This window comes from Mustela nigripes, chromosome 8 (genome assembly GCF_022355385.1).
Source record: "Mustela nigripes isolate SB6536 chromosome 8, MUSNIG.SB6536, whole genome shotgun sequence".
Lineage (NCBI taxonomy): Eukaryota > Metazoa > Chordata > Mammalia > Carnivora > Mustelidae > Mustela > Mustela nigripes.
The window spans coordinates 26840043-26860663 of record NC_081564.1 but is presented as its reverse complement, the minus strand read 5'-3'; the positions used below and the strand labels follow the sequence as shown (position 1 = coordinate 26860663).

General features: G+C 47.9%; 1 protein-coding gene across 1 annotated transcript in view; it reads right to left on the bottom strand.

Moving 5' to 3' along the window:
* The window catches only part of UPB1 (beta-ureidopropionase 1), a 30957-nt gene that overhangs the window by 10020 nt on the left and 316 nt on the right, over window positions 1-20621 (bottom strand). The window contains exons 2-5 of the mRNA XM_059408945.1: window positions 14185-14356; window positions 12217-12304; window positions 4129-4223; window positions 978-1139 (exon numbers count right to left, since the gene is read on the bottom strand). Coding sequence (XP_059264928.1) covers window positions 978-1139; window positions 4129-4223; window positions 12217-12304; window positions 14185-14356 — 517 coding nt within the window. The remainder of the gene's footprint in view (window positions 1-977; window positions 1140-4128; window positions 4224-12216; window positions 12305-14184; window positions 14357-20621) is intronic.

The window sequence follows — 20621 nt, the reverse complement described above, 5'->3', positions numbered from 1 at the left end:
CATAATCAGGGAGGGCAGCAAAGGACAGGGTATATCACATTCTGAACAACTGTATTTACTGCAGATCAAGTTCAGGTTTCATATCTTACGTATTAGGTGGAGTCATCCAATCCACCCATGCATTGCCATTAACTAATCAGAATAGCTCTCCTGACTTACACCTTCATCACGGGCACAGAGCTTTACCTAATACCCATGTGCACAAGCACGCCCATTTACGTCCTGCTGCCCGGCATAATGACATGGCTAAGACCTCATGTGACTTACGAACAAGGATTCCACTTCCCAGAGGAGGAGCTCAGAGCCTGAAAGGGGCTGTAGGAATCATTTCATGTGTGTGCACAATTTATTTTGGTTTTAATCTATATATCACTTACCTCAGGATTTCAGAAAATGAAGTCAGGTTATATTAAAAAAATATATATCCAGGGGCACTTGGGTGGCTCAGTCAGATAAGCATCTGCCTTCACCTCAGGTCATGATCCCAGGGTCCTGAGATCGAACCCCACATGGAGCTTCCTGCTCAGCAGGGAGCCTGCTTCTCCTTCTACCTCTGCCCCACCCCCTCCCTGCTTGTGTTCTCTCTCTTGCTCGCTCTCACTCTCTCACTCTCAAATAAATAAATAAAATCTTAAAAAAAAAAAAAAAAAGAGGGATGCCTGGGTGGCTCAGTTGGCGGGGCATGTGCCTTCGGCTTGGGTCATGATCTCAGGGTCCTGGGATCGAGTCCCGCATCAGGCTCCTTGCTCAGCAGGGAGCTGCTTTTCCCTCTGCCTGCTGCTTGTACTCTCTCTCTCTCTGACAAATAAAGTTTTTTAAAAAAGAAAAAAGAAAAAAAAAGAAATCTGCCTCTGTGCTTGGTGTCTGGGACTCACCTGGGAGTGACCCAACACAGGATTTCCCTCCCAGAATGATCTGCAGGCAGGTGCAGACAGAACAACCAGTAAGCTGAGCGGGCTTTCTTTGGGCCAGCTCACCTCATTGAAGTCGCCCACTCTGGGGATGTGGTTTTTCCTGGTCTTTCCCAGGACTGCTCCAGAATTGGAGATCACCACAGCTGTGTTCCACAAAACGTCCCCGTGCTCTCTGTCTCGTTCCAGGATGGGAGATACCACCACCATGTCATGCTTCTTTGCCAGCTGGAAAGACAAGAAATGCTGCAGAGTCATTGTTTTAAGTGGAATGTCATCATTTTTTTAAATTGAAGAATTAGATGATCCTACTAAATAATTCGACTTGGTTCAGTGATATGGATCATCTATGTTTTTTCTTTGGAAGACTGAATGCCAGCGTTGTCCTGAGGCCCAAGCTGAGCTAAGTAAAAATAACTGCTGTCCTTGGGTCCTTGGTGGAAATGTCAAATGGTGCAGTGGCTGTGGAAAGTAGTATGGCAGTTTCTCAAAAATTAAAAATACAACTACCATACAATCTAGAAGTCCCGCTTCTGGGTATATATCTGAAAGAGTATCTTGGAGAAGTATCTGCACACCAATGATCACCACAGTCCTCTCCATAAGAGCCAAAGAGTAGAAGTAACCCACAAATCTGTAGATGGATAAATGGATAAATAAAATGTGGTATATCTGGGGTGCCTGGCTGGCTCAGCTGGTAGAGCAGGGGACTCTTGATCTTGGGGTCTCTGCACATGTTGGGTGCAGAGATTACTTAAAATCTTTGAAAAAACTAGAAGGAGGGGTACCTGGGTGGCTCAGTGGGTTAAGCGTCTGCCTTTGGCTCAAGCTGTGGTTGCAGGGGATTGAGCCCCACATTGGGCTCCCTGCTCCGTGGGTAGCCTGCTTCCCCCTTTTCCCCTGCTGCTCCACCTGCTTGTGCTTTCCCTCCCTCTCTCTTTCTCCATGTGTGTCAAATAAATAAATAAAAATCTTTAAAAAAATAAACAAAAGGAAAATCTTTTTAAAATGTGGTATATCCATACAATGGAATATTATTCAGCTTTAAAGAGAAAGGAAAGTTTGTCATCACATGGATGACATGTGATTAACATGATACAGATAAGCCTTGAAGGCCTTATGTTACACGAAATAAGCCAGACACAAAAAGACAAATACTGAATGAGTCCATTTATGTGAGGGATCTAAAGTAGCCAAATTCATAGAGACAGGAAGTAGGATATGGTTGCCAATAGCTGGGGGTGAACAGAGGGTTGTTTAATGGGTACAGAGTTTCAGAGTTACAAGATGGAAAAAGTTCTGGAGATCTGTTTTCTAACAATGTGAATGTAATTAACACCCTGAACAATATACTTATAAATGGCTGAGATGGTAAATTGTATGTGCTGTTTACCACTATTTAAAAAACTAATAATATTTATCATACTTTTCATTATAACAACCAAGCCAAACCACACTCTTTGATGGTGAATTTCTTTTCTCTCAAATAAGAACATTAAGGACCTGGTGAAAATCAGGCTGAGCAGCCCCAGAGGGTCGTCTGTCCTCACCTCTAACCAGCCTGTCACCATCTCTGGCCTTAATGATGGAGAAAGGCACAAGGTAGAAGGTGACGCTCCAAGCCATGAAAGGGCATCCATGAGTCCTGGTCCCCTGTTGATGCAGACAGGTGTCTTCCTGCACCAGTTCTCATCCCTACTCCCCCTTTTCTCTTCTTCTAGCCCTGGTTCCAGTGTGTCATCTACCTTCACCACTTAAACCAGTCCCCTCTCTTTAATCCACAGCACAGAATCCACAATCTGGTAGATGAAAGATTTTTTCTGATAGAGTGAAAACACTGATGTTTGGAATCATGACTCAGTTTTGATAGAATCACTATGATTACAGTTCTGCTAAAAAAAAATCACCTAAAAATACGTATAAAATCTGAAATGGGACGTGGAGAAGTAAAAAACAAAAACAAAAACAAAAACAAAAATGCTTTGTTAAGAATAAGGTTAAGTTATAGGGGGCACCTGGGTGGCACCTGGTGGGTTAAGCCTCTGCCTTCGGCTCAGGTCATGATCTCAGGGTCCTGGGATCAAGTTCCCCTCAGGCTCTCTGCTCAGCGGGGAGACTGCTCCCCCCGCCTCTTCCTGTCAAATAAATAAATAAAATCTTAAAAAAAGAAAAGAAAAAAAAAGAACAAGGAGAAGTTATTGATCATAACCTCTTTATTGGTATGGATGAGTTTGTGTGTGTAAGAACTGCTTCGTAAGGACATAATTCACATGGTATAAAATTCATCCTTTTCCTTGTATTTTTATTTTTTTAAGATTTTGTTTATTTATTTGACAGACAGAGATCACAAGTAGGCAGAGAGGCAGGTAGAAAGAGAGGGGGAAGCAGTCTCCCCGCCGAGCAGACAGCCTGACATGGGGCTCAATCCCAGGACCCCGGGATCATGACCTGAGCCGAAGGCAGAGGCTTTAACCCATTGAGCCACCCAGGCACCCCAAAATTCATCCTTTTAAAGTATGCTGTTCAGGTCACTGCTGATGCGTGAGGAGGGGAAAAAAATAAGTGTGCTATCGGGTGGCTTTCAGGACATCCACGGAGTTGTGCAACCACCACCACAATCTAATTTTAGAACATTTTCATCATCCCCAAATGGAAACCCCATACCCATTAGCAGTCACTCCCTGTCCCTCTCCCGGCCCAGCCCCTAGCAACCATGTCTTTCTGCCTCTATTCATTTGCCTACTCTGGACGTTTCATCTCAGTGGGGTCATACAACATCATAAGGTTTTCACAAAGAAAAATGAAGACTGATCTCTGTACTGATGAGACAGGCCACACAGAGAAGCTTACGTAATGCAGGCAAACAGTATGGGAAGCAGCGGAGGTCTGGACAAGGAATCGACCTCATCCCTGGTCCCTGAGGGCCACCTCTGCAGCTTGCCAAATGCAGAACCGACCACGGGAGATCACCCCTCCCTGGGCTGCAGCTCCTTCACCCGAAAATGCCAGGAAGGGCCCTCTTGGCTCTGAAATCCCCCGATTTTAAGTGAAAGGACACTAAAAAAAGGGCAGCAACAGTCTTATCTAATCTCATCCTGCGAAACCACCACCAAATGGGTGCATTTTCCGTGAAGGGCCACACCCAGCAGCTGTGGTCGTGCTCTGTGACCTGAGGTGTTTGGCAGCTGCTGTCAGAACAGAGCAGTTAATGTCCTACCTTCTGACAGAATCTCGTGGTGGGTCCATCCTCTGCCGACTCTGCAAATTCTGTCCAAGGAAGCCTCTCTCTCGTGCAGAAGGCAAAGGGCATAGCTACGAAGAGGAGAAAGTCAGAATCACATTCAGTGCTCATGGCCTCTGAGGGGGCGCTCCTCAGCCAGCAGCTGAGGGTCTCCACAAGATAACAAGGCTCCTGAGGGTCTCAGCCTGGTTTCCAAGATCTGTGTCCCTCAATGTGGGTGGCAGGCAGACCCTAACCTTCTAGGCTTCATAGCAAAACAAAGGGCTGGGCCAAATTTCTTTACTCCAGGCTTAAAAACAATTGAATTGAGAGGAAAAAAAAACAACAACAAACCATTCAGGGACTTGAACAGATATGTGCATAATCATTTCATAGCAGCACTATTCACAAGAGCTGAAAGATGGAAGTAACACAAGTGTCCATTGGTGGATGAATGGATAAACCAAATGTGGTTTGTATCCATACAATGGAATGTTATTCAGCCTGAAAAAGCAGGAACTTCTGACACATGCTATAATATGGGTGAGGCTCAAAGACATTACGCTAAGTGAAACATTAGTCATAAAAGGACAAATGCTATAGGATTCTACTGATAGGGGGTACTTAGGATAGCCAGATTCATAGAGACAGAAATTAGAATGGTAGTTGCCAGGGGCTGGGTTGGGGAGGACAGAGTTTCAGCATGGGAAGAGGAAAAAATTCTGGAGATGGACGACACGAGGGTTGTACAACAGTGTGAATATGGTCAGCGCCACTGAAATGAACAAAAATGACTAAAATGGTAGAGTTGATCTTAGGTATATTTTACTCTAGATCCCAAACTGCTGGCTAGTCTGTGGGTTGGTAGGACCACAGCCAAGACTCCCTGGGGAAAGTCTGAGGGCCACTGAGGATGGCACAGGTGACCCTGGGCACGTCACCATAGAATGTTCCTCCTCATGGGCATAGAGAGGCTTCTTCAGGAACAAGAAAAGCCACTCACTTAATGAACTCCCATAAGAAATCTGGGAACCACCAGATTCCCAGATGGACTGAATGTTCCCCAAGGATAAATGTGTGACTAGGTGCCATAGGGGGGCTAATTAAATAAGAAATTTCATTAAATTCATAAACTGATTTTTGTGTGCTTTTTATTTTTCAAGCAGCAGGTACCGACGTATGTAGTAATCGTTCACAGAATGCTACACATACTGGGTTGAAAATAATGCTCGCCTTTGTAGGAAAGGCTGGCGGCTGCCATGGATGGGGTGGGTACAGGGATTTCTGGCCACCTGAGTTCTATCGTTCCCCAGCCTCAGCCACACTCTTTAGCATCTGCCAGTCTGATGGTGTGAACTGGGAGAGCACCATAACTAAGTAGGCACTTCCCTTATCATCTGTAGGGGAGCACCTTGCCTCATGGTCACTGGCCTTTCTGGGTTCCTCCTCCAGGCAGTCTTGTGCATAATTACCTTCGCCCGTTTCCCAATGTGCTGCTTGTCTTTGTCTTCTTGCTTTGGAGCACTGAATTCTTTACTTGGACTGATTCCGTACACTCTTTAGACCTTCCTTCTTCCAATAACCCAAATCCGTTTTTTTCCCCCCCAGGGAGATTAGCCTAATCGAAGTTTCCAGATGCTCGCTATAGTTCCCATCGCTCTGAATGGACTAACCTGCAGGGAGGATATTCAGGAAGCAGTATGATGTGAACGGCAAGTGCCTTCAGTGGTCATGGCACAGGGTGGATGGCCTGTTTGGGGGGACTAATTACAGTCAACCTTTCCCAAAAGTGGGCCATGGGCCCAGGATAGGCAGCTGGTCCCCATATCCTTGTGAAGTAGGGGAGACACTCATTTCACAGAGAAGGAAGAGAAAGAAGCATCAGTCTTCCAATTCCTTTCAGTCGTAGGATGGCTGGTCCTAGGATGGTGCCAGCCTGAAGAGGCTACCAATGGCACCATCACCATCTTGGCCCCCTGGGCTCTTGCCAGCAATAGCCCCAGGGGTCTCGGGCTCAGACTCAAGACTCCCCAGGCTTGCCTTCAGCAAAGAGGGATAAACTATTTTAAGGAAGCCAACAAAAAAGCTGTTACTGACAAAAAAGATCCTTAATGACCATTTATTCTCTGCTTTCAGCACATTAGGAGAGACTGAAACACCCCCAGAGAATAAAACCTCCCTTTCCGACTTCATTGCAGGTTGCTAAGCTCTCCAAATTTCTCCATTTCCATTTTAATGGCTTCTTTTCCTGTTTACACAACCTCTGTAAACAAACTTTCCAAAGAGGAATGTGGAATGGAGGTTGAGGGCAGGCTAGCTGCAAAGTCCAACTACAGCTTTCAGATTAGAGGGGACGAGGACTCCTTATTTATTGAACCAACACTCTGCGAGTCCGGCTCTAAATTTAGGCCTGGCCCTGCCCTCAGGAGCTGCCAGCCTAGATGGGGGGAACTGAATTATAACCTCGTGTGGCTGCACGATTTCACACCGTGCTCAGTTCTATGCTGGGTAGTTCCCAGGGTCCCCCAAAGAAGGGGGTGTCTGTGCGAGGCCTTGAGGATGAGTAGGAGTTTGTCCAGATGAGTCCAGATCCAAGAAAGTGAAGAAGTTGGTTAAAACATCCAGTAAACATTTTGTCTCTCAGTAGCAGCGACTGTTCATTAAAGATAAAACATTTAAAGATAAAACTGAGCCTGCGTGCCTCAGTCAGTCATGCGTCTGACCTTTGATTTTTGGCTCAGGTCACTATCTCAGGGTTGTGGGATCACACCCTATATTGGGCTTGTTGCTCAGTGAGGAGCTGGCTTGAGATTCTTTATCTCCCTCCACCCCTCCTACCCCTTGTGTGCTCTCTCTCTCTCTCTCTCTAAAACAAATAGTCTTTTTTTTTTCTTTTGGAAAAAGATAAAATAGGGATGGGGGAATGGATAAACAAACTGTAGTCTAGCCATACAGTGGAATATTATGCAGCCATAAAAAGGAGGGCTTTTTTTTTTTTTTAAAGATTTTTTAAAAAATGTTTTTATTTGACAGAGATCACAAGTAGGAAGAGGGGCAGGCGGGGGGGCGGGGAAGCAGGCTCCCCACTGAGCAGAAAGCCCCTGCAGGGCTCAATCCCAGGACCTTGAGATCATGACCTGAACCGAAGGCAGAGGCTTTAACCCACTGAGCCACCCCGGCACCCCAAGAAGAGCACATTTTTAAAAAGATTTAATTTATTTATTTGACAGAGAGAGACACAATGAAAGAGAGAACAGAAGCAGGGGGAGCGGGAGAGGGAGAAGCAGGCTTCCCCACCAAGCAGGGCTCAATCCTAGGACCCTGGGATCATGACTTGAGCTGAAGGCAGCCTCTTAATGACTGAGCCACTCAGGTGCCCCAGGAAGGGCATTCTGACACATGCCACAACATGAATGGAGCTTGAAAACATCATTCTAAAGTGAAATAAGGGGCGCCTGGTTGGCTCAGTGGTTAAGCCGCTGCCTTCGGCTCAGGTCATGATCTCAGGGTCCTGGGATCGAGTCCCGCATCGGGCTCTCTGCTCAGCAGGGAGCCTGCTTCCCTCTCCCTCTCTCTCTGCCTGCCTCTCCGACTACTTGTGATCTCTGTCAAATAAATAAATAAAATCTTTAAAAAAAAAATAAAGTGAAATAAGCCAGTCACAAAAGGACAAATACTATATGATTCCACTTATGTGAGGTCCCTAGCGTAATCAAATTCATAGAGACAGAACGTAGAACAGAGGTTATCAGAGGTGCGGGATGGAAGGATATTATTAAATGAGTACAGGGTTTTTGTTGGAGGTGTTGAAAAAGTTTTGGGTATAGACAGTGGTGACAGTTACACTCTGTGAATGTGTTTAATGTCACTGAATTGTACCCTTGCCAATGATTAAAGTGACGAATATTATGTTTTATGTATTTTACCATGATTAAATATTTTTCATGTTAAAAACAGTGGTGATAATTAGAATGGGAAAAATTAACACCACGCAGACAATGGCCTCACAGAGTTTTATGGTCTAATGGAAGAGGCAGACAAATCAAAAGTGTCACCCAAATGAGTGAAGGTAACCAGGAACATGGAAAACGAGATGAACTTCTGGGTACAGATTTTTTGGATGCATACCTTTGCTCTTTTCTGCGACCGCACCAAATGACAGTAAAGGGATTTTTATGCAAAGGTACAAACCCATGAGGATGAAGCACTGAGATAAGGGCGAGAGCGACAAAACACAGGAGATTAGAGAGCTGGAGATGAGGGTAGGTATTGTGATGGACCCAGAAAATTCAGGCTCCCAGCCGTAGAGGAAGCCAGGGAACACCCCCCTCTCCACCACATACCTTTGGAAAGTTTCGGAGTCAGAGGTACCATGAGGCTCTGAAGGTGGGGAAGTAGGGAGGGGTGGCGAACAAAAATTCGTCAAAAGTCTGCTTAAGAAGCAGTCAGGGGTTGGCTGGGTGGCTTAGTTGGTTAAGCATCTGCCTTCGGCTCAGGTCATGATCCCAGGGTCCTGGGATCAAGTTACTCACCAGGCTCCTTGCTCAGCAGGGAGCCTGCTTCTCCCCTTACTTTCTACTCTCCCTGCTTGTGAACTCACTCTCCCTGTCAAATAAATAAATAAAATCTTATAAAAGAAAAAAAGAGCAGTCGGAAGCCCAGATCCCTCCTCCACTACACAAGGCTGGCATGAGTCCCTCCCACCCCTAGGAGAACACTAGGGCCTCATTCTCTAGAAGTGCTTAAACAGAAGGCCTCTGGCCAGGATAGATAAAGACGAGGAGAGTGTCAAAACTAGAGAGATTCGGGAATGCCTGGGTGGCTCAGTCGGTTAAGCGGCTGCCTTCAGCTCAGGTCATGATCTCAGCATCCTGGGATCGAGTCCCACATCTGGCTCCTTGCTCTGTGGGGAGCCTGCTTCTCCCTCTGCCTGCCACTCTGCCTGCCTGTACCCTCTTTGTCTCCCTGACAAATAAATAAAACCTTAAAAAAAAAAAAAAAAACTAGAGAGATTCAGGAAACACTGGCACACTGGACCCCTATCCTCCTTCTTTTCTTGGCAGGGGGTAAGAAGAATCTTCTCTACAGACTCTGACCAGCCTGAAAAGGATGACCCGAAGACACTACTGTGAAGGGTTAGCTAACAAACAGCTAAACCAAGTCATCCTCTCATGAAGCTCAGTGGGAAGGAGCTCTTCCCACAAACTCAGAGCTTGCAATCAGCTTTTTAACCCCCAATTCTTAAAATATAAGCAGCTGGGGGGAAAAGACCAACTTGGAGTAAGTAGGAAACATGCAAGGAGGAAAAAAAAAATGCTACCTAACATCTTCAGAGACAAGATAAAGTATTGCGATTATACAATAAGAACAGGGTGTCATAAAACAGGAACTTTCAGACCAAAAGAACTCTTGTAAATTCAAAATATGACAGCAGAAACAAAAGACTGAATAAAAGGCTAAATGGCAAATTAAGGTAAAATCTACCAGAAAACTGAGCAAAAAGACAAAGATGAAAAATAGGAGGAAATACTTCAGAAAATTAGGGATCTAGTCCAGGGTTCTAACAGCCTAATAGAAGGAGTATCAGGAAGAGTTGGAAGGAAAAAGAGGGGAGAAAATCACTAATGAACAGTAAATCTGAAGGACCCAGATTTCTAGCCTGGAAGAAGCCACTGAGTTCCTAGAATAATGGATGAAAATAGATGTACACATATTATGTACTGTCTCCCCATTCCCCACAAGAAGCACCCTAAGGGCAGAGGTGTGTGTCTTTTGGCTTGCTGCTGTATGTCAAATACCCATGATGGTACCAGCATGTAGCATATGCTTAATAAATATTTGCTGACTTAGGGGCGCCTGGGTGGCTCAGTGGGTTAAGCCTCTGCCTTCGGCTCAGGTCATGATCCCAGGGTCCTGGGATCAAGCCCCACATCAGGCTCTCTGCTCAGTGGGGAGCCTGCTTCCCACTCTCTCTCTCTGTGCCTCTCTTTGCCTACCTCTCTGTGCCTGCCTCTCTGACTACTTGTGATCTCTGTCTGCCAAATAAATAAATAAAAATATTTATAAAAAATTAGCTGACTTAATGAAAAAAAAAAATAGATACACACCATGGCATATCATTACGAAACTTCAAAACATTGGAGAAAATCCTACAACCTTCTATAGAAAAATAAACCTATCATATGCAATGGGTCATCAGTCAAAATGTCTTTAGACTAGTCATCGACACCCAAAGCCAGAAGACAAAGGACTAATGTGCTCAAACTTCCAAAGGAAAATTATTTCTAACCTAGAATTCGATACCCAACCAAACTATTAAGCTAGAGGTAGGAGGAACCTATTTTCAGAGATGCAAAGTCTCATAAAGGTTACCTCCTATGTGTTCTTCCTCAGAAACCTATAGTCAACCCAAAAGAGGGAGAAAGGCAAGAAAGAGGAAGATGTGGGACAGGAGAAACACAAGAGCAAGATAAGGGAACTCCCCAGCAGGACAGTGAAGGGAAATCCCAGGAAGACAGCCATGTAGCCAGCAGAGGGGGCAACTAATTCAGACTAGAGTAGTCAGAATGCTCTGGGGACATAGTCTTCAAGGAGATGGAACCAGGTAGAGAGTGTGGGGGAAACAGGTGATGGGGATTAAGAAGCACATTTGTCATGATGAGCAGCAGGTGATGTATGGAACTGCTGAATCACGATATCCTGCACCTGAAATGAACATAACACTGTATGTTCATAACACTAACTGGAATTAAAATAAAAACTTAAAAAAAAAAAGGAGATGAAACCAGCAGACAGCTTCACATATCTAAACCTCTCCAAAGGATTTAAGAAGCTGGAAGTTTGGGGTAGAATTTGGGGTAAGTGTGCAGAAAACAAAGCAAATTCTGGGGAAAACAGAAGGTGATTAAGGAAAAGAAATCTAAGTTTGCAAAATGGCTTGGCAGAGAATGGACGGAAGATAGGAAGGGTAGGTGTGAAAAGAGTGGGCAGAGGAGGCAAGGGACTCATGCCGTCGTCTTCCATAGCGGGAAGTTAACAGATGGTACGAAACTGAAAATCAGGAAGCCGCAACACAAAGGTAGATTCCCAAAGAACCAGCTGAGAGTAGAAGCGGTTGCCTGTGGGGAGGACAGCTAGTTTTTGGTAACAGACCTTGTAGACCATTTGACTCCCAACCATGAGCATGTGTAACTTTGATAAAAATAAAATAAAGGGGGACGCCTGGGTGGCTCAGTTGGTTAAGCAGCTGCCTTCGGCTCAGGTCATGATCCCAGCGTCCTGGGATCGAGTCCCACATCAGGCTCCTAGCTCAGCCGGGAGCCTGCTTCTCCCTCTGCCTCTGCCTGCCATTCTGTCTGCCTGTGCTCACTCTCTCCCCACCCCCACTCTCTGATAAATAAATAAAATTAAAAAAATAAAATAAAATAAAGGTACATGGTACCAGGGGTACATTACAGAGATAATTTTAGATAGGGAGGTGGGCTCTGAGCTTCTGTGTCAAGGTTGGACAGGATCTAAAGGCAAGGGGGGAGGGGAAGGCAAGGGGGATGAAGGCCAGGCAGACAGAGGGAGCAGCTGTTTTAGCGGCCTGGGAGGAGAGGGAGGGTGCTGTAGGGGTGTGAAGGATCAGGGAGGTCAGGGCAGAGCCCAACCGAGGTGAGGCCACAGAGGTGGGGGAAGCAACAGACTAAGCAGTACAAGAGTTGAGATTTGCAAAGATCTTTTCTAGAAGGCATGAAGAGTGCGTTAGAAGGAGCCAAAGTGGACAGCGCAGGGAGACCAACTGGAAGCAATTACAGAAGCCAAGGTGAGAGCTGATGGTGCTCTGGGCCAGGGCAGTGGTACGATGGTGGGCAGGAACAAGGGAATGAGTTCAGGACAATTTGGGAAGAAGAACCGGCAGGACCAGATAACAGACTGGGGTGCACAGAGGCCAGGATTCCTGGCTTTCCAGTGCTGTTGACTAAAGAATCTTTCTACAGATGAGAGAAGAGATTTTTTAAAAATCAAGCAGTCTTCTTGGTGACACGAAGATTACACACTACTGTCTGCAGGTAGCAGAGAAAGCACACAGGAGACACTTACTCCAGGCTTCCTGGAAACAGATGATATTCACCCCGCACACTGCGGCCACCTCTACAATGGCTTCAATGCGTCTGTGAAGGGCGGTGACCTGGCAATTCAAAAAAGCAAGGATTAGAATCTATTCTCTTCTGTTGGTTGAGACCAGTCTCAGAACTCCTCCCCAGGGATGTGAAACTACCCCCAACCTAGGCAGCTGCAAGAGGATGAGGAGGGTGTGTGTGTGTTCTGATATCCTACTCCCATCAATCCCAAAATCTGCAGTAAAATGTGGAAGTGCCTAGGGTGCCTGGGTGATTCAGTCATTTGTATCTGACTCTTGTTTCTGGCTCTGGTCGTGATTTCAGATTTGTGGGATCCAGCCCCGTGTCAGGCTCTGCACTAGGTGGAGTCAGCTTGAGATTCTCTCTCCCTCTGCCCACTCCCCCTCCATGCTCTAAATAAACAAACAAATAAAAGGTGGAAGTGCAGAGGTTCTCAGGTCCCACTTACTCGACGCTGCCTTTCAGAGCCTCAGTTTGTCCACCTGGAGAATGGGGAGAACACCATCTGCCCCAAGGGGCTGCTCAGAGGACTGCAGAAGAAGCTTATCTGCTATTTACTGCAAGAGGTGCCCACACCCAGGGCACACCTTAGTCATCCCCTGGGCTAACTTCTCCTTTTGCCTCAGGACATAGTCCACTGTCTACCATCCTGCCCTCATGGCTTCTGGCATGACTTGGACTGCCACTTCCATTTTCCTGGGTGTCTCTTTTTTTTTTTTTTTTTAAAGATTTTATTTATTTATTTGACAGAGATCACAAGTAGGCAGAGTCAGGCAGAGAGAGAGGAGGAAGCAGGCTCTCTGCTGAGCAGAGAGCCCGATGCAGGGCTCGATCCCAGGACCCTGAGATCATGACCCGAGCCGAAGACAGCAGCCCAAACCACTGAGCCACCCAGGCACCCCATTCCTGGGTGTCTCTTATCATTGAGTGAATGGATCCCATTTTCCAGACATGACCTCCTTCAGGAATATACTTCCCCACTCCACCCAATCTTTCCTGGATGGGTTATTCCTGTCAAGGGTTGCACACCGAAGCTCTGTGGAGATCTGTTAGGTGCTGACAGTGTGCGGAGTGTTCTCCTGGGTGCTATGGGAGGACAGTGAGAACACTGTCCCTTGCCCCTGACAGTCTGGGATGGTTGAGGAAACATATTCACAGTCAATTAATCCAGAGACAAAAAGGGATCTTGAGCCAGGAATATTTTAATCCAACAAAAGCAGAAGGACCAAAGTGAAAGATGATACAGAACCTGACCTGAAATCCAACTGACCTTTTCTCAAGAACCCCTAGGAGTTCAGAGGCATGCTGTATCCCCAGGAAACCTCTGCAGACCAAGTCTTAGAAGGCTAAGCAGCTGGAGGAATGCTGGGAAGAAGCGCAGCCAACAAGGCACCTGTGTCTGTGACACTCTATTTCTTTAGGGACATCCCAGAATGCCATCACATTTATATTAACCATAAGGTCATAAGGAAATGCGTCTCATATTCCTACCCCGAGGCACCATCAGCTGACAGACATCTGGGTTTGGTGAGTCCCCACCCTCAGGATCCCGGAAGGACAGATGGGTCCTGACCGGTATGCACTGGCAGGTACCCTTCTGGCAAAAGACTAAGAGGCAAAGTTCCAGAGAGAACATGAGCCAGACGAAAGGCGCCCTCCCAGTGGATGAACAGAACTTCAGATGTATCACAGGAGGGGACATAGAGGGGAAGGTGGAAACAGCAGTGCGGAGTGAGAGGCTCGATCAAGAGGAGCCAGAGATGTGGGCTACAGGGAAGGGGGGTTAGTCAGGGCAGAAGCTTCTAGGTGACAACTCGTGGTGCCTCCAGATCCATAGTGAGTGGCCACCCAGGGACTGTGGACGTGTTCAAAACACACAGCGGGCCAACAGCCCCGTTTATGTATTTATGGTCAAAAGAGGTTGCACCTGTCTTGCCACGGGGGCATCTGCAGGCAGGGGAGTTCTGTTCTGAATGAGTCCCACACGCACAGTCCGAGGCGGCCTCAGCTGCTCCTCCGCGGCCTCAAAGGCATATCCCTGCAGCTCAAAGTCCCCTTCAGAGGCGGCTTCCAAAGCCCTGCTGGGCAGATCAAGCTTCCTAAATGGGCAGGAAAGGTGGGAAACTATTTGCATGAGGTCGGCTGAATTGAAACCTCCCCTCCATGTCCCACCGCCCATCACCTCTGGGGGGCAGTCTGGAAAGGAGGTGCACAGAGCAACCCAGTGCCATGGGCCACTCGTGGGAAGCTGCAGCAGGGGCTGGGAGGGGGAGGGCTCTGCCTGGTGGAAAAGGGACACTACACTGAGTGTGGACTTCACCAGGGAGGTGCCTGTCCCAGTCAGGCCTGGCAAATCTGGGGAGTAGGAAGGTGGGGGCCGCAGGGTGATGGGTCAAGAGGTTGATGTTCCGGAGCTGTTCACCTCAGGGTGGAGATTAAGTCTCAGCAGTCAGCACAGAAGAGAGGCAATGGATTTCCAAAAGCGTGGACTAGAATCAGAGGGCTCCCTGAGCCTGGCGGGTGGGACAGGCTGTGATAAGGCAGGGCCGCTGCTGAGAACTGAGTTTAGGAGATGGCTGAGTGGAGGGGCTGGGACTGATTGCATGGTAGGGGTGGGTTCCTGTGACCCTTCGCTGCTAAGGGTTACAGGTCTCCGGTGAGCCCCACCCCTGTCCTGCGGCTGCTCCCACCAGGGGCAGTCCCATGCCCCATACTGGGGGGTGGGGGCCTGGTGGGACCCAGGTATCCAGACCAAAGACGCAGGCACTCATCCTGGTTTATGGTTTATTGACAAAGGCAAATGGATTATTTATAAAACCTTCTGCCTAAGTGACCACTGGCCAAATGGCAAACACCTCCTGATGCTGGTTGGATGCCCAGCGCTCAGGCGAAACCCGCAGGTGCACGGGACATGGCCTCTGGCCAGGAAGGCCTTACCATCTAGGGGCAAGATGGTTATGAAATACTCAGGGAACACATCAAAAAATAACCTGACAGCCATTATCTAATAATAATATTTCTCTCCTACTTTAAATCACTTTCTTAAAGACGTTTCTTTCAAAATCACAGCCCTGTCAGCCCAAGCCCCCTGTCGCCACCCCCTGCCAGGCGGTTTCCATGTGACGGCCCTGACAGCTCCAAGTTGGGTTCCGCCCCTGACAATCAGCTTGCTTTTCAAATAGTCAGGGTTCCGTTCACTTCAGCAGGTTAGAAATAGCAGCAGTGCCCACACCGCACCTCCCCTCGCCTTGACTGCCTCAGACACAGTCCTGCCTTCAAGCAGAGGGCTCCCCTGCTACAGACCTCAGTCCCAGGACAAGTCACCATGGAGGACAGGAGAAAAAGGAGAAGGGCTCTGTGTGTCCATTTCCCCTTAGGCCCTCGGGCAGGGGAAGCAGGACCATCCTTTCAGAGACATCTTGGCAAGCCTGTCCTCCATCTTGGTCTCCTCCCAGGAAGAGAGCAGATGGAAGAGATCTTGTCTCATCCTTGCAAGCCCACCTGTAGCCGTCACCTGGATGACAGAGGTCCCTCAGCCTCTGGCCGTCTTTTCTTATCCAACACCCATAGCTGTTGGCTCTCCCCATCTTCCCACCACCATAAGCCCCATTATTCTGAGATGTGCAGCCTCTCTGCTTTGTCATTACGCTGAGTGCTGCCTCCATCCCTCCCTGACCCAGCTCCCTGAGGACACTCATCCTCCTAGGCTTCAGGTGGCACAAGCCAGGCCACTCCAAGTCACACAGAGTGAGCTACCCTCAGGGTGTTTAGTCACCTCCACCTTCCTGTTATCCAAGTAGTCCGTCACCATGCCCTAGCCCATTTAGTCTTGGAGAACCCAAGAAACCCTCGAGCCCCATTCCGTGAACAAGTGTTGTGCCCACCAAAGGCTTGGCATAGGGATGTGGTGGACATAGACCAGTATGGCTCCGCTGGGGGGTGAGGCAGAGACCAATAGATGAACCATAACCTCAAGGGCTCCATGCTGCCCGAAACCCTCCCTTGATCCCTGTATTGGCCTTCTGCCCTTCTGCCCCTTATCCTGATATTAAGGCCCCTCATGGCCTCACCTCTAATGTCAAGGAGGAAAGCCCACCACTTCCTGCTCTGGCTGCAACATACCCTCCTGGGTCCCTCCCCTGGTGCCCAGCTCCCCCACCAGGGTCAAGGCAGGCCTCGCCCGAGGGAGCCCAACTCCTGCCTCCTCTGCGACCTCTAGCTTCTACAACTTCATCTTCCCTCTCTAATAGCTCTTTACCATCAATGTTTTGAATAATTAAACTAGAGCTTTGCTACTAAAGAAACACATGTTTGTGGGAGGAAAAAAAACCAAACAGTGGAAAGGATGTCAAATGAAAACTGGGTGCCCTTCCCCATCCCGTCCCTCAGGTCCAGTCCCAAATCTCAGAGACAACCCCTCTTAACAATGTAGGTATTTTTCTAATATTTTCCTCTATGTGTGTAAACTACACTGGTGTCCTGTATATTCTGCTCTACTACTTGCCTTTCTTATTAACAATATGCTCAGACATTCCTCCCTGTCTCCTCCAGACCTACCACATCCACCATTAAAGCCGCGTGAGAGTCACGTGGGTGGCTCAGTTGGCTAAACTCCTGACTTCCGCTCAGGTAATGATCTCAGCCTCATGGGATTGAGCCCTGCCTCCTAGGGCTCTGTGCCCTTGGGGAGTCTACTTCTCCCTCTCCTTCTGCCCCTCCCCCTGCTCATGTGTACACACTCTCTCTCTCTCTCTCAAAATAGAAAAAAAAAAGCTATCTGAATCTTTCCCATTACATAAATAAATAACGGAAGGAAAAAAAAAGGACACAGGTCCTTCTTGCTACTTCACTTGCATTCCTCACCTCCCCTTAGTAAGGAGCTTCTCCAAAGCCCTTACTTCCCACACCTCCCTCTGCCGCCTGTTCCCTGGGGCCCACTCCCCACTCTGAATTTCCACCAGCCTTCTGGTTGGCTTTAGCAAAGGGAGAGCCTCAACCTCCTGTCTTCATCCTTCTAGACCTCCCTGTACTACCTGACACTCTGTCCCTATCCTGCTTGGTGTCTTTAATACTTGCCCTAGGTCCCTGATGCCTCCTTCCTCACCTCTTGAAGTACCATGCAAAGTCTTCACTTCCTGGGCCTTTTTTTTAACAGCAGGTTCTCCCGAATCCTTTCCCAGGCCTTTCCCACTCCACACCCACTCTTCCTCCTGGAATGAGGACAATCCCAATACCAGCCTCCCCCAGTGAGGACCACCTCTGCACAGTCCCTGTAGTGGGTTGAACTGTGGCCCCCGACGAGACACCCACATCCTATATGCAAAACCTGTGAATGAGACCTAATTTGGAAAAAGGACATTTGCAGATATAATTAAAGACGTCAAGATAACTTCATCCTGGATTATACAGGCAAGCCCTAAATCCAGTGACCAGTATTCTTGTAAGAGATGTGCAGAGGACAGTCAGGGGGAAGAGAAGGCCATGTGAAGACACAAGCAGAGATTGGGGTGATGCTGTCACAAGTTAAGGGATGTCAGAAGTCACCAGAAACTAGAAAAGGCAAGGAAGTATTCTCCCCCTAAAGTAACTCTGTTACTTTAGACCTTCTCGTCTTTTTTTTTTTTTTTAAGATTTTATTTATTTATTTATTTGATAGATCACAAGTAGGCAGAGAGGCAGGCAGAGAGAGAGGGAAACAGGCTCCCCACAGAGCGGAGAGCCCAATGTGGGGCTCGATCCCAGGACCTTGGGATCATGACCTGAGCTGAAGGCAGAGGCATTAACTCACTGAGCCACCCAGGCACCCCAGACCTTCTCATCTTTCACCTGCTCTTTTCAAATTCTTTAAAGACTCCCACCACCATTAGGACAGGTCTCGCTGCCTTAGCATGGTGTATAGGACCCCTGGGCCTACGACAGCTACTTTTCCCTCCCCCTACCCTCCCCCCACAGCATTCTACACCTAATTCTAATCCCTGAATGAGATGCTCCCTGGTGTCTGGGCCTTGATCCGGAGTACCCGAGCCCTTCCTGTCTCCAAACCAACTTCTCCATCTCCTTCAGGATGCAGTCTCAGCATGGTGCCCCTGGGAAGCCTTCCTGACCCACCCCCACCTCTGTTCACGTACACTCTCTCCAGCCCACCTTGCATCCTTCTCTCACCATGTACGACAACCACGAAAAGGCAGAAAGCCCCTTCAGGGGGGAAACCGTGGCTTACTCATCCTTGTACTCCGAGTGCCCAGGACAAAAATAAACATGCAATAAATGTTGAATGAATAAATGCTTCTTGGTTCTGGCTGTCTTAAAATTGAGAGTCCGTGTATTTTGAGGATTTCAGCTGCCTGACCCAGGCAAAAGCCCACTTAGCTCATACACTTAAACATTTACTAAGCATCTCTTTGTGTTTGGCATAGCAAGTAATCGGGGAGAGAAGGTGGTCTTGTGTGGAAAGCAGTCAGGAGCCCCAAAGAGGGGCTGAGGACTCAGGCTCCACCAGCCCTTCCTTCACAGAGGTGACCATGTCAGTCAGGGTATAAGAAGTGAGCAGGAGTTTAAGTGAGAAAAGAGTTTTTAAATGACTAACGGTTTTCCATCTTCAGTTCACAATCCTGTGCATAGCCAAATCCCACCCACTTGCAGGGACTGAGCAAGCACACTGGCTAATACCCTAGAGGTAAAGCCTGAAAGGCCTCAGCGCTGAGTGGAAGAGAACCTTTTCTGAACAGTTATTGTAAGCCAAGCCCTTTGATGGGGCCCAGTCACCACCAGCCAATGGGTGTTGGCTCTCATTTTACCACGCATTATAATTCCTACCCACTCTGGAGAAATCCAAATGCTCTCACACAAGGTCCCTTTTGCAAGGCAGTCCTTATCCCAGTCTCTAGAATGTGCCTCAGCCAGTCACCTATATTGGAAACTTATTTCTCTTTTCCTAAGACTCTGCTTTACCCCTTACACCACACACTCTCTCCATTTGTTCCCAGAAGAACATGCCCACCTCATCCTTAAAAGAAACAAACAAACAAAAAAGCTATTTCCATCCTGAGACCCTCTTGCTTTAAGACATCTTCAACTCTAAGAGGCTTCCAGGTATGGTGGAAAGTAGTAGGTCAGCATGATTTCACTGGAGAAAACTTAAAGGACATCCACTTCCAGGTATCCCTCTTTGGGTATGAACCCTTTTCAACAGAGTTCTCTACCACTCCTACCCCCAAAGGCAGTTGTTCTGCCTTTATCATCCACTAGCTCTGTTTAAATGAGTTAGTGGATGGTCAAGTTCACTTTATGTTCTCTTAGGTCTGAGATCGGGCCTCCCTGCAGTAACTCCAGTGCAGCCAGTGGCTGGGAACCACTGTTCCAACCACTGTTCCACCCTTGAGTTTCAGGTTGATCAGGTTCCTGCCTCAAGGTCATTGCCACAAGGTCAGGAAGTGCACAGTCTGGCTTGGGGGGGGGGGTAATGGGGGAGCCCACCAGTGGGCAAAGCAGTGGAAGATGATGTCAGAAGCTGCATGGGGTCAGAGTTCGGATTTCACTCTAAGAGCCATGGGACTCCTTCACAGAGGAGTTTTTGTTTTGTTTTGTTTTAAAGATTCTATCCATTAGTTGAGAGAGAGCATGCATGCATGCACAAGGGGTGACTGGGGAGGGCCAGAGGGAGAGGGAAAAGCAGGCTCCCTTTTGGCAAGGAAGCCTGACAACTCAGGGGCTGGAACCCAGCACCCCAGAATCACGACCAGAGCCAAAGGCAGATGCTTAACCAAGTCTGCCACCCAGGTGCTCCTCCTTCACAGAATTTTAAGCACAAGAGCAAGAAGATATGATTTACATCTTCGGGGTTGCTTGGAGAAAAATGGACTAAAGAGAACCAAGAGTGAAAGTGTCTTCCAGCTTTGTATACCCAGTTCCAGCAGTGCACTAACCTAGTCCTAGTGATGCACACGACTGACTGAGAGCAGAAAAACATTTGCACTGAGTGTGGTAACTAATTCCTATGGCTTGCCAGTGGGTAAGGTTCCTACTCAACCAGATTCAGCCAGCCTCTACCTCCAAGGATCTGCCAGAGGCCTAGTCACTGCAGGAAGTAGGGGCTGGGCCTGGACAGTCAGGTGACCTGCTAGGTGCTCTGGCTGAGGCACGGACCCAGACAGACACCCAAAGCATAGGCCTGCGTCTGGGGAGGAAGCTGGTCCCTGGAAGTAGGTAGAGAGCTGGATGGCCACAGAGAAAACGACAGAGAGTAAAAACCCATCCTTTCCCTTCCAGGTTCTTTTCCCTTCTGAGTTCTGGGCAACAAGGGGGAGAACTGGCTTGTAAAGGTCACTCGGGGGTTATGCAACCCCCGAGGCCCAGAGCCATCAC